Source organism: Micrasema longulum, unplaced genomic scaffold (assembly GCF_059751315.1).
Source record: "Micrasema longulum isolate JH-2025_06_02 unplaced genomic scaffold, ASM5975131v1 h1tg000602l, whole genome shotgun sequence".
Taxonomy (NCBI): Eukaryota; Metazoa; Arthropoda; class Insecta; order Trichoptera; family Brachycentridae; genus Micrasema; species Micrasema longulum.
In genome coordinates, this window is record NW_028277798.1 from 1 (window position 1) to 12324 (window position 12324).

Below are 12324 nucleotides of genomic sequence, written 5' to 3' on the forward strand. Positions count from 1 at the left end.
TTATACATTGTTATATGCACTACAAACTATGTGCTATGTGTACGAGCTTATCGTTGATGTGTGTTAAATATAACCTAAAATCCTGGACATCTGTTTTCGACTAGATCATCATAACATTGTCGGGTAAAAATCCGTATAATACATTTTTGTGCGGATGAAGAATATTTATGTTTTGTAAAGTAGTTAGTGCGATCGCTTATCATGCTTGAGATCCCAGGGGCCTCATGCTAGACTCGTTCGTCTTAAAAATCGAGTGCCCCAAAGCACTCGACATTAAGAATCGAGTGCGACATCGTACCTTCAGCTGTCGAACTTTCTTAGTGTAAAACGTTCGCCGTTCGCCTTTGAATGACGGGTATTTCAATTTTATTTGAAATAATATAAGTTAAAATTAATAGCAGATGTTAGTGTATCGAGAAATGGGCAAATAACATATATACCTATTTATTTCCAATCGCCTTTGAAATGAAACACGATTTTAAAATAATTTTATCCGTCGTGGATGTCAAAATACATATTTATGATATATGTAAGTATATTAAATAAAAATGAGCTTTTAAAACCCACTAAGCGAATATATATTACATTTCGTGTAACATGGTAAGGTGTGTCATATCGAGCCAATAATAGTTTTAAATGTTGACAAGTAAAACATTTACTTTTGTCATAAAAAAAAAACATACAATAAATACCCAAAGGAACAAGTTTGACTGAAAACATTATACCTATAGCGGAACAAAATTGGAGTTTAAAAGTGACAGAAAGCCATAGATAAATACATATTTAAAAGTGTTGTCACTTTTTAATTCGCTTTATAGTGAAATTGTAGAATGTTTAACAGGAATAGCAATTCAATAAAGCAATCGAGATGGCCACTCGAATATTGTCGAGTGAGAGACACAATGTCACGTCTTTCCACCATAAGTTTACAAGTTTTTTTTTTTTTTACATATTTGGACCCCTGTATTTAGTAGCCTTACGTGTCATGTACAAGGCTAAGGGACTCGGAAAAAAAAATCGTTTTTGTTTATCTTGGAAATAGGATGTTCGATCATTGATTTTGGTTTATTACCTTTATGAGTCCAATCACCAATCAAGTCCGAGAACAATGGCGCGTGATAACTACTTTTAACGACAGTTAAGGTTACAGGTTGCGTATTGCTAAACTACATACAAATATGCATTTACATAAACACATATAAAAAAATAAAATTATACATACGGAAATAATCGCCAACTAAACAGGCGTACCATTAACATGTTTATGTGGTTCCTGACGAAGTGACGGATACATTTCGAAACAGGTTGACATTTAAAAGACTTTGATGTTAATAAGCATGCCTAGACTGCTAAATTCCGTTTCCTAAAAATTCATAAGTCTCTGTTAATATACATATAACAAAGCGACATAAAATTTTCCACCTAAATTTTTCTTGAAAACTTTTCGAATATAAAAACCTTTACGGCGCTACCTAAATAAACCATAATTAAGAGTAAACACTTTATTATCTCGCTGCCCTAAAGTGCCGGTTTAAAGTAAGCATTAAATGTTTTTATCATCAGAAAACTAATTGAAACAACCAAAACAGCATCTGCTAATTAAAAACACAATTATTTATAAACACAGCACAACAGAATGTCTGGAACGAGTAATGAGAATATTTACAATCAAGGTAATTACGTGTCAAGAAAGAGATTCAGAAAAATATTTTAAAAAATTGCCGTTTATGGTAACAAGTTTGATAATACTGTAAAATTTTATCTGGTATTCTCTACCCAGGTAATCAAGGAAACGATCACAAAATTTACGAGTTACAGATATCTATGCATACTTAGATAAACTCTGATCGATTATATCACGATGTATACCCGTATTCAGAGACAAAACTCAAAGTGAGGAAAGTACATTCTAATCATGAGATTAGAATCTCGGCAGATGAATGCAGAGAATAACTTGATAGTAGAATGCACTTTCCTTACCTAGAATTTTGTCTATAATACGGGCATTTATCTTCGCATTCCCGGCCTTCGGACGTACAAATAGTAGTGGTATTGCGCATACACTACAGGTGGCTCTTAATTATCTCAGTACGCATGTTTAAACTGACATTACAAATTAACTTCATTTTTGCGCTGGCGCTGGCACTACACAGAGTACATACATTATTGTTTTCTCCCTCTAATGCACGATTCCCCGGTATGCAGCATTGTCTATCTTGCATACGCCACGATTTTACTAGATCTGTATTTTTCATATAAATTCAGAGTAAAGATTGTGCAAAACAGAGTTTGCACGGTCACGATTTCGCGTGCGTATACAGGATAAGATAATCGTCCTTTGGAGTCGATCTCGTTTTTTTTTGTATTACATACTTTTCCTATCAGTGCAGTGCACTGCACTTATGCAAATACTAAGGACCACTTTAACCGTGTTTTAAAACACAAAAATAACTAGCTCTGCTTACCCTTATGGGGAAATGGCACGATGGTAGTAAAATTTACCATTGCACTTCCACAAATCCACATATAAACTTGTACATATCCGACGCTCACTTCCACAAAAATACATATGTACATAAACTCAAATAAATCACGCACCCACCTTCACTTATTCTGTATATTTAAATATTGTTTATGTAATTAAATAAAATTGTATCTTACAAATAAATACATTTCAACTCTACAACTGCCTATTTGAAAATTTATTCAAGCGAAAACATATTTTATTCTGCATAAAATTACAATAGTTAAAGATAAATGGAGTTGATTTTGGTTAATAATTTATTAAAAAAATAAAATATTTCTTACTTGAACATGAACATGGATATCCCCACTTCTGTCTGTGCTGACGACATATTTCTGAAACAAAAGACAGTCGATTTAATTTAATTACCACCTACATTTAATTTGCATGCCATTGAAATACCATTTTTGCAATAACAGTAGGCACATAAAAGTAATATTTGAAATGCTAATTTTATCTACAATATTTGAGAAAATATAAATATTGTTAAAAACCTCCACCGCCTTCTCTACATAAAAACATACATTAAAAATAGAAACTACAATATTGTACAAAAACCCCTTTTAGCTGTATTAAAAATATCAACAATTTGTCCTTTCTTTTCCACCACAAAATTAAATATTGTGATTGTTTCTTTTGGAATAAGTGCACATAAAAAATGCTGATGAGTGTGTAGAGTTGGATCCTATTCTAAAATTACAAGTTAAGATATTCTGCGCCATCTATTATATTATTAAGTATTTTCACATAAAAACCAAGCCTATTAAAATCTCACACTGATAATATTTTTTACAGTATTTTACATTTTCTACTTGTATTTTCAATAAAAATATCATTTTTTCATATATTCAGAGAGGTCTTTAGAATTAGACTAACTTTTGGATAACTCTGAATATATTGAATGCTTTATACATCATAAAACTCTGATACCATTTTTGTTTCTTCCCTATGTACATAATATTTTAATATTCTTATTTTTTCTTACGTGTTCTTATATTTACATTTCATATGTTGTATGAAATGTGTAACACTAAATAACCAAAATGTAAAGTATAAGCCGATAACTATATTTTATCTCGTCTGTGACAGGGCGGATGAAAAATACAGTTCTGTGTGTGAAATCGATCCGGAATCCTGGATGAGTGTTTCTGACTATGGCTGCTCTCAGATAAAAAATCTGAAATAGGAAATCGAGTGCAGAAAAAAAAATGTTTGCCTACTACGGTCGAGGTCCTGGGTTCGATTCGTCGATTCGGTCGGTGGTTTTACAATAAAGTATTTTATTGTGCCTAGACTACTACCTGAAGCGAAAGACTGATCACCTTAACTTCGTACATCAGATGATCGGAAACGCTGCGTTTGGTTTAACAATACAGTGCCCTAAGCACCATCAGGTGCAAATTAGGGTTTGATGACGATAATTATATTTTTAACCGGCCATATTCTTATCTTTATTAAAAAAAAACATTATAATGATTTGATTTATTCATTACTTTTAATAATATTCACTACTTTCAATAATATTTTTAGAGCTTAAACATGCTAGTATACTGAACATTTAGAAGAGCTGTGGTTCCGTAGCATTATCACGAACTTAGAATGTAGAGATCCAAGGTTCAAGTCCCATTCTACAGCGACTTGTTTTATATTTTCTTACATGGTTACGATATTTACGACGAACAGAATAAGACCACAAAATTTGAAATATTGGGGTATATCATGGAAACGCAAAAAACATTTTTCTCTGAATAATATGTAGGTAGTAAGTAGATAAAATTTACTAACGAAATTATACCTAATAGATCGGAAACAATATCCTTATATAAACGAAGAAAAATGTCAAATACAAAAGTTCATGTTGGTGTACGGTAGCGAGAAATTATAGATAATGTAGAAATATATTTCATTGATTGAAATAGTAACACGTGTTTTATTTTCACTGTTTAAAAGTTTCCAAAAAATGCGCGCGAACTTTTCTTAGGACTAACAAAAGACAGACAATTGACATGGATAATTCAGATCAATAATTGAATTGGCCAAATAGCAATATGTTTTTATCTTTTAGAAGCTAGAACTGTCCAAAAACCCATAAAAGTGCTTAATTTCATCTGCCATCTTCGAACGTACGACAAACAAATATTACTATTAATTTGTTTGCCGGGAAAGGCAAAAAACAGGAAATTTCATTTTGATAATCTTTCTAAAAAAAAGGTCTCAGTTTTGGGGCGTTAAAGGCTCGATTTTGTAGATTTTCGTTACGCATAACTGTACGACGTGCAGTTGTCTTTTTTGCACAATATCGGGGAGGCATCTGTTATAGAAAACTATGCACAAATTCATCAAATTTATCTGTCACAGCATAGTGGTGTCCATCTGCTCCCAACTGAAGAACCCAGTCTCAATTGGATATTTTTTTAAATGTCTTTAAATGCTCTTCTTGGTGCTTGGCAATTGCGATGGGAATCTTCCCCTTCAGGGAGGGTTACCTTTCTTTTTTTCCATCAATCCGTCAGCGCTTAAAATCTTCTTGGGTTATCCCCGATCAATGGACTACGCAGTTTTTATCAAGTCATGGAAAAATTTCTGACAAATTATTTGTTTTCAATATTGTTGATTTCCCTTCGTGCTGCTGCGGACATCGTAATCGATCTTCTGAACACATTCTGTGGACTTGTCCCTTTCCTCCTATCTATGCTTACAGAATGGAACTTCTCGCTACTATCCGTGGCCCTGTCATAAGTTCTGTCGGATATACAGATTTGGTGGCTTCCAAAAAGGATTTCACGGATTTTAAAAAGTTTTGTAATCATTTCGGCGAATTGATCATGTCCAATCAATTTAATCCCAGTCAGTGAAAAATTCACTTCCCTCTTTTCTCAATCTAATAAAGTGCATATTATGTACTTCTGGATTACCTTCTTTCAGTACAAAGATGCTAAGGCTACCATATTACAGAGAGCCTTATCGGGCTGCTTTTCACGTTCGGTAACGAGCAACTTTTCCGTGTAGGTGGACACCGAAAATAAGTGAGCTCCTCAAATGCGGTGTGCGATATATGTGGTGGACAAGCTGTCACCGCATTTCCTCATGGAAAGGGGGTTGAGAAGTCTTATTCAAGTATTATGATTGCTTGTGTGCATATAGTATGCATATGGACATATTATATTACTAACTATTACATTATGGTATTCGTAATAGAATATGAAATCAAATACGGACTTCTGCACGCAAAATTTTTTTTTGTCTCTTCATTCATTATATAAAGTTTAGTATGCACATAAATTTTAATATATAGGTACATGTATGTAAAAGTTACTACAATTTTTACGGATCGTTACAAAGGTAATAAATTTTTACACACAGGATCAAATGATAATGACTTTATAAACGTGTTTTAATTTGGATATTTTATTTTAGAAATATCTGTCAAGATGTCAATCTCTCATTTGATGCGTATATAAAAGTACGAATACGTTGCGATAAAATGTTCTCAATATTAAAGTGAGAAATTATAAACCGTTGAACTATGGAAGTCGAGGCTTATGGGGGTTGTGACTGAGGGGGCGGGGGGTGGATGGTTGTAGGGAGAGACCAGTCGGGGTAGAATTCAGAGAAAAGGGCAAAAGGTCAAAACGGCCTCTCTGAAATAAATTTTAAATTGATTGGTGTCAAATTTCATTCAATGGTTCAAAATTATTTTTTCATAAACTGGAATAAAAATATTCAACCGCGGTCGGCGCTATGATAAAAATAAATTGGCGCAGATCGTGCTATAATTTAATTTGACTCGTATTTTGTAAAGAACCATTATCTAAACTTTTTTAATTGGTAATTTCATTATCATACTTCTACCCGTAACCAATAGTACATAGGGCACTCCTTTGGTGTATATAATGTAGCGTATTTCGATTATCTGTTACATGCAGGTAATGGGATCAGTCTTACGCCTCAAGTACCAGTCCGGGGATAAACGAAGTGCAGTAAACGATAGTTTTAAAAAAACGAGAATCATGCCCGGGACGTCAATTATGGTACGCGAACACCCCAACCGATACACAGTGAAGAGGACTTTTTTCCACTAGACTGTTATTCGGATTTAAAATAAGTATTTTTTAGAGAGTAGCCATTGAATCGAAAACACTCATTCAAGGTTCTAGTTTTATTTCATACATAGAACCTTATTCTTCATTCACCCTAATTATCCAGTTACTAACAAAAATCGCTAGTTAGAATAATGTTTTATAACCGGCTCTTATATATATTTAATATGTTTTAGGGTACAGATTCAGTTAGTTCTAAAATAATAGTGGAACTTCCCACAAATATGTAGAACGTCTCATTTCATTGTGGAGTTAAGAGTGATATATCGAGCCATAATCGGGAGAACAACGTAAACGAAAAAAAGTGAATTGTGCAAGAGAAGATTGTTTTTCATTTTTGTTCCATATAAATATTTTTTAATAATTTGGTAACTGGGATTTATAATGGCTGGTTACTGCCAATACTGAAATGACAGCCAAATTGTTTAAATACCTTCCGCTTTTAAGATAGCGGCGGTAACGTTGTTTTGCCTATAACTCTGACAGTGGTGCGAGCTAGTGTAACCGCCTACACTGTCGTCGGTTACGTTGTTTTGCTTTGCTTAAAAATAATGTGTCAGATTTTTATGTTTAAAAGTTGAATGGTGCGGAGTAATACATAGAAAACTATAACTGACCTATAAATTTGGTTTATTTATAAATATTGTTTTTTTTGTTATAATGGCTGTTGTTTTCTTTTTATAAAAATAAATAAATATCCTTAAATGTAGCAGGAGAATTTTGTAGAGCTGTGATGTTTTTAACACTTGTGCAGGGGGCAATAACGAATACTTTCTTTTAAAAAACGCAATTCGCCCAAAATGTCGCTTACGTTGTTCCGCCGATTATGGCTCGATATTATGTAGAACATGCTGTCATGTCTAACTTTATATATGGATACACTGAAATTTTATAATTTATTAATGTAAGAATTATTGTGACAAAATGAAATAGGGTACAAGTATCCAAAATTCATTTTTTATCTGGATGAGTGTAATTTTTAGTAATATTATTTATATTTTATGCATTTTTCTAAGCGGCGATATTAATAAATTACCCTTAAACTCGTATTTTACCAAGCTTTATGATAAAAAAAATTAAAAAATAGAAATAAAAACATTTTTTTTTGTATGTGTGTTATGCCACAAAAAGCCAAAAGATCTTAACAATGGTGAACTAAAATAAAAAGCACCATGGTTTGAAAAAAAAATCATTTTATCCATTTGATAAATTGCTATAATAGAAACAATAAGAATATTTAGAAGTAAGCATAGTCGTATTTATATATTTTTTATTTTAGAACAAAATCATATTCATCCAGAGCTGTTACGTGCAAATTATTAATATCTTTAATTTGTTCTATGATTAATGTTCTGTAATATTTACGTCAGAGAACTACTAAAAAGTAAACGTATTTTTCGCTAAATATATCGTGAACAAGTTTTCGCGAATTTTCGTTTCATATTTTCACAATGGCGTGTACGTGAACATTATATTATACTGTCGAGCAACTGTTGGATACACGTGGACTTTATCCCACCCTTTCCCGGGCTTCCTCTTGTCCTTAGAGATTGCTGTGGAATTCACAGAGCGGGATGAAAACTAACTTAAACCCTATCATATGAAATGTTTGCGCACGCTATGTAAGCGAATACCTCGAACCAAATCTCCCGGGTAAAGAAATTCGACGCTACAAGCAAAAAACTCCAAAAGAGCAAAGAATTTACATGGAAATCTTTAAGAATTTTTACGTTTTTGCTAACCCGTTACTGTTCGATTATTCTTTAGGAGATGAATAAACAAGACCGCCTGTTTAAGAGGCGGACCATGAAGACTTTTTTTTCTTAAAACGCACTTTTAATAAAATTTAATACCAAACTTGAAATTTAATCGGCCTTCAAAAAAATAACCTACTTAACTATTGAAATAACGTAATATAGGTAAGAATTTTAAGAGGAACCAGAACTTAGCAAAAGTAGTTCATTTATAGCAGAATTTTTTTTTAAATAAAAATATTATTTCTTTCAAAAAATGCTTTTCATTCTACAAATTACATTTAAGATAAATATTTTTTTTATATTTTAGTGTTAAGAAATTATTTTCTAAGTAAATATCAATTTTAGATGTAGAAATAAGATATTTGATAGATAAAACTTTTTAAAAGCAAATAAGATGACAGCACAGACAGACAGACTAGACAGCAAATAAGATATTTTGGTAGATAAAACTTTTTAAAATCGTTTTAATTACTGTTTATAATGAGTAATTTTTAATTACATATTATTTCAACAATTAACGGTCGTGCTCTGATTTTTATATTTTGTATTTTTATTTTGCGTTCAGGATATTGGCACTCCATGTTAATAAAAAAATACCATATAATATATTACAGAATATTTTATTTTCTCTTTTTTATGTTATACAAAAATATAATAACTCTCTATTTATTATAGGAGCAAAAATTCATTAATATTTTCTTCTATACCCACGAGCAGGCCATGCCTTTGTGGGATTTTTTTGTGTACTGTTTTGACTATTTTATTTTATTTTTCTCATAAAAACATGGAATTTATACAATGGTTTCAATATGTCGGTAGAAATATATACATTAAATGTATCTCAGTTACATTATGAGGACAACTTTTATTATATCATAATAATATTTATGCTAAGTACTTGTTTTTAGTCACACAAAATTTAGTGTATCAGTTTTATTATTGTACATGTTAGTGAGGGCGAGTATATATATTTATATTGTGTGAGGGTGTGTGTATATGTGTATGGGTGTGTATTCATATGTATTTCGTTTCTATGTAATTATCCTTTATTTTTTTAATACTCTGTTTTACCTCTTATGTATATTGTAAAAAAAATTTGAATAAAATAAAAAAATTAAATAATGATCGATTTTGTTTGTCTTTTCATTTAATGTGTTCGTTTTTAATGATGCTGTTGTTTTGTGTACTATTATTATTGTACTATATTATCGTAGTTACTCTTCCCAATTCAACACAGGACTTTAGTTCCATGGAGTTGGGACTTAAGTTGGGAAATGTAAATAAATAAAATTGTGAATAAACAAATAAAAAATTCAAAAATGTACCATAAAACATCAAATGGAAAGTGAATGTTTTTAACAAAATTTTAACAGACATTGTTTATTTTATATTATAGCAGATATTTACAACTTTTAGAATAAAGACAGTAAAATTCAGTTATTTGAAATATTTTTTTTCTATTGGGCATTGAAGGGTTAAATTATATACGAGACACAATTTACACGTATTTTTCTCACATCTATTACTTTGTATATAAGCTCACTTAGCTCGCGATTCATCAGACATATTCTATTTAAATATTGTGATCAAAAATAAAATATATCATGTCACAGTAATGCACATTGCCTAACGAGAGTATTTTGATATCTAAAAATAACGTGTCATTAAACTTAAATTGTCGACAGAGTCTAGTCTAGACGACTTAAAAATAATATTGTTATTTTGGAACTAGTTTCAAAACAGGCAGTCATGTTTGGAGTGGATATTTTATACATAAATATATGGATCCTCGTGACTTTTTTTAAAAATATAAATAATTTGAAAATGGCGAATTTTAGGAAAAAAGTGAATTCCGGACGTGGGTTATGCACAAATTGACGAAATAATTCGATCAAGTACCTAGGTACACAAGATTTTATATTTGACAATTTATTATTAATATTCCCCAGCTTAATACAAATTACAAAGTCAAATATTTCCTCAGTACGGGACTGTGTGCTTAGTTTAAAGATTCAACGGTTTTTTGTTCGTATGAAACAAGTGCAATTATAATTTTAATGGAATCATATCGAGATGGGATACGAACGAATTTTACGAACAAGCTATGATCTCATCCCAGTAAATAGACATCGTCAAAAGATTTTGAAGAGAAAAAAAAGTGTGTTTTATATTAGAACGTATTTTTTTAAAGATATACAGGGTGTTCTTTAAACCCTGTCACATCCGAAACCACAATGATCAGTATGGGCAAGAAAACATATTAGCTTATTAAAAAAAATATTTAGGACAAAGATTTAAAAAAAAAATATTGAAAAAAACAAATGGTTGCTTACTTCTGCAGGGAAGAAGTGAGGGGAGTACGGCACAGTATCAGACTCCTTCTTCTCGTTTCTGCCCTGCAGAAGTAAGCAACCATTTGCTTTTTTTGATATTTTATTTTTTTAAATTTTATTCGTTCTAAAAAAACATTTTTATATGCCAATATGTCTTCTTGCTCATACTGATCATCGTAGTTTCGGATGTTACAGGGTTTAATGAACACCCTGTATAGGGCGACTAATAAAATAAGTCTTCTTTTTTAATTCCATGAACAATCTGAAAAACATAACTGTATTTTTCATGTATTATTTTATGTAAATGTGGTCGTGAAAAATATCAATAAATAATATAAAGAAAAGTGAATTTAAACTAAATAAAAAATAATGAAACGGTAATATATTCAACTTTTCCACTTTATAAGACAGTATTAAGCTCTCTGACCTACAAATTACGGTATTATGCTGGGCTAAATAAACGTTTAATTGGAATATTAATTTAGAATGATTTTCACTGTTTTATTCCACATGAATCGATGGAATAAATTTATGAAATAAAAAACCCAGGAGACTTTATACCAACGACAGCAACGAAATGTTAATAATTTCCAAGTTTCAGCTAGCGGAAGCAGCAATTTTTTCGATAAAAATTCTGAGTGGTTAAGGGGGATTTAGTCGCCAAGATGTGAATCAAAAGGGGGCGAAAAGTGAACGATGGAGTGAGGATAACATTGTTTTATCTTGAGGTTCGCAAACAGACTGCAAAGTGAACTTCGATTAACTTTGTCATTTTAATGTCGCATATTTTCGCTCCTATTCCTTATATTTCTTACTATAATTGAGTGAATTTCTAGAAAACATAACTCAATTATCATTTCAATTATGCTTTTATATATATATATTCTTTTTCTGTTGATTTAAATCATGCTCTTATTTTGTGTTATTTTTTTTTAATACTACTATATTTTACTATTATTTTGTTGATTTTAATGATACCACTATTTTGAATATTTGATTATGTGTGATTCTTAATTTGTATAATTTATATTTTAAAAATTATTTCTGAATATCTTTTTTGCATTGTATTCTTTGGAATTTGATTATTTATTAAATTAACCTTTTTTTCTAGATTGTGATTCTATGTCATTATAATTTGATCTAATTAATTTTACTATGTATTTTTATTGTTATTTATTGTGGCTTGACACGGGCATAGCCTAAAAAGCCTTAATAAGTTCATAATTATTTAATTTTGTAATTTTGAATGAATAAATAAATAAAATTAAAAAATTAAAAATAAATAAAATATAGAAAGCACTTATCGTTCAGCTGAAATTAGCAAACATTGAGATTAGAGATAATAACGAAGGTAACAGAGAGAGTATAAAAATATTTTGATTTTGAGATTCATCCGAATTATTTCCTTTAAATTTGTGTAATTCTTCTCAGACCAGTTGGTTTAATCAATAATATTTGGAGTATGTTCAAATATTTGTAGGTAACTACTGAATTTAAGCCACTAGGTATTGTATCAAGATTAACAAATGTAACAGAGATCAAGAACCTGTTTGAGATGGGAATATGGATGGTTCTGATTTGTTGTTCTTATTCTTCTTCTTTTGCCGCTC

The 12324-nt window shown here is 30.8% G+C and overlaps 1 protein-coding gene across 1 annotated transcript in view; it reads right to left on the reverse strand.

Moving 5' to 3' along the window:
• Positions 1-933: 933 nt before the first annotated feature.
• LOC148280242 (uncharacterized) overlaps positions 934-12324 on the reverse strand; it is a 67416-nt gene continuing 56025 nt past the window's right edge. Inside the window, exon 7 of the mRNA XM_088228686.1 lies at positions 934-2859. Within this exon, the coding sequence (XP_088084812.1) occupies positions 2805-2859 (55 nt within the window). The 3' untranslated portion in view covers positions 934-2804. The remainder of the gene's footprint in view (positions 2860-12324) is intronic.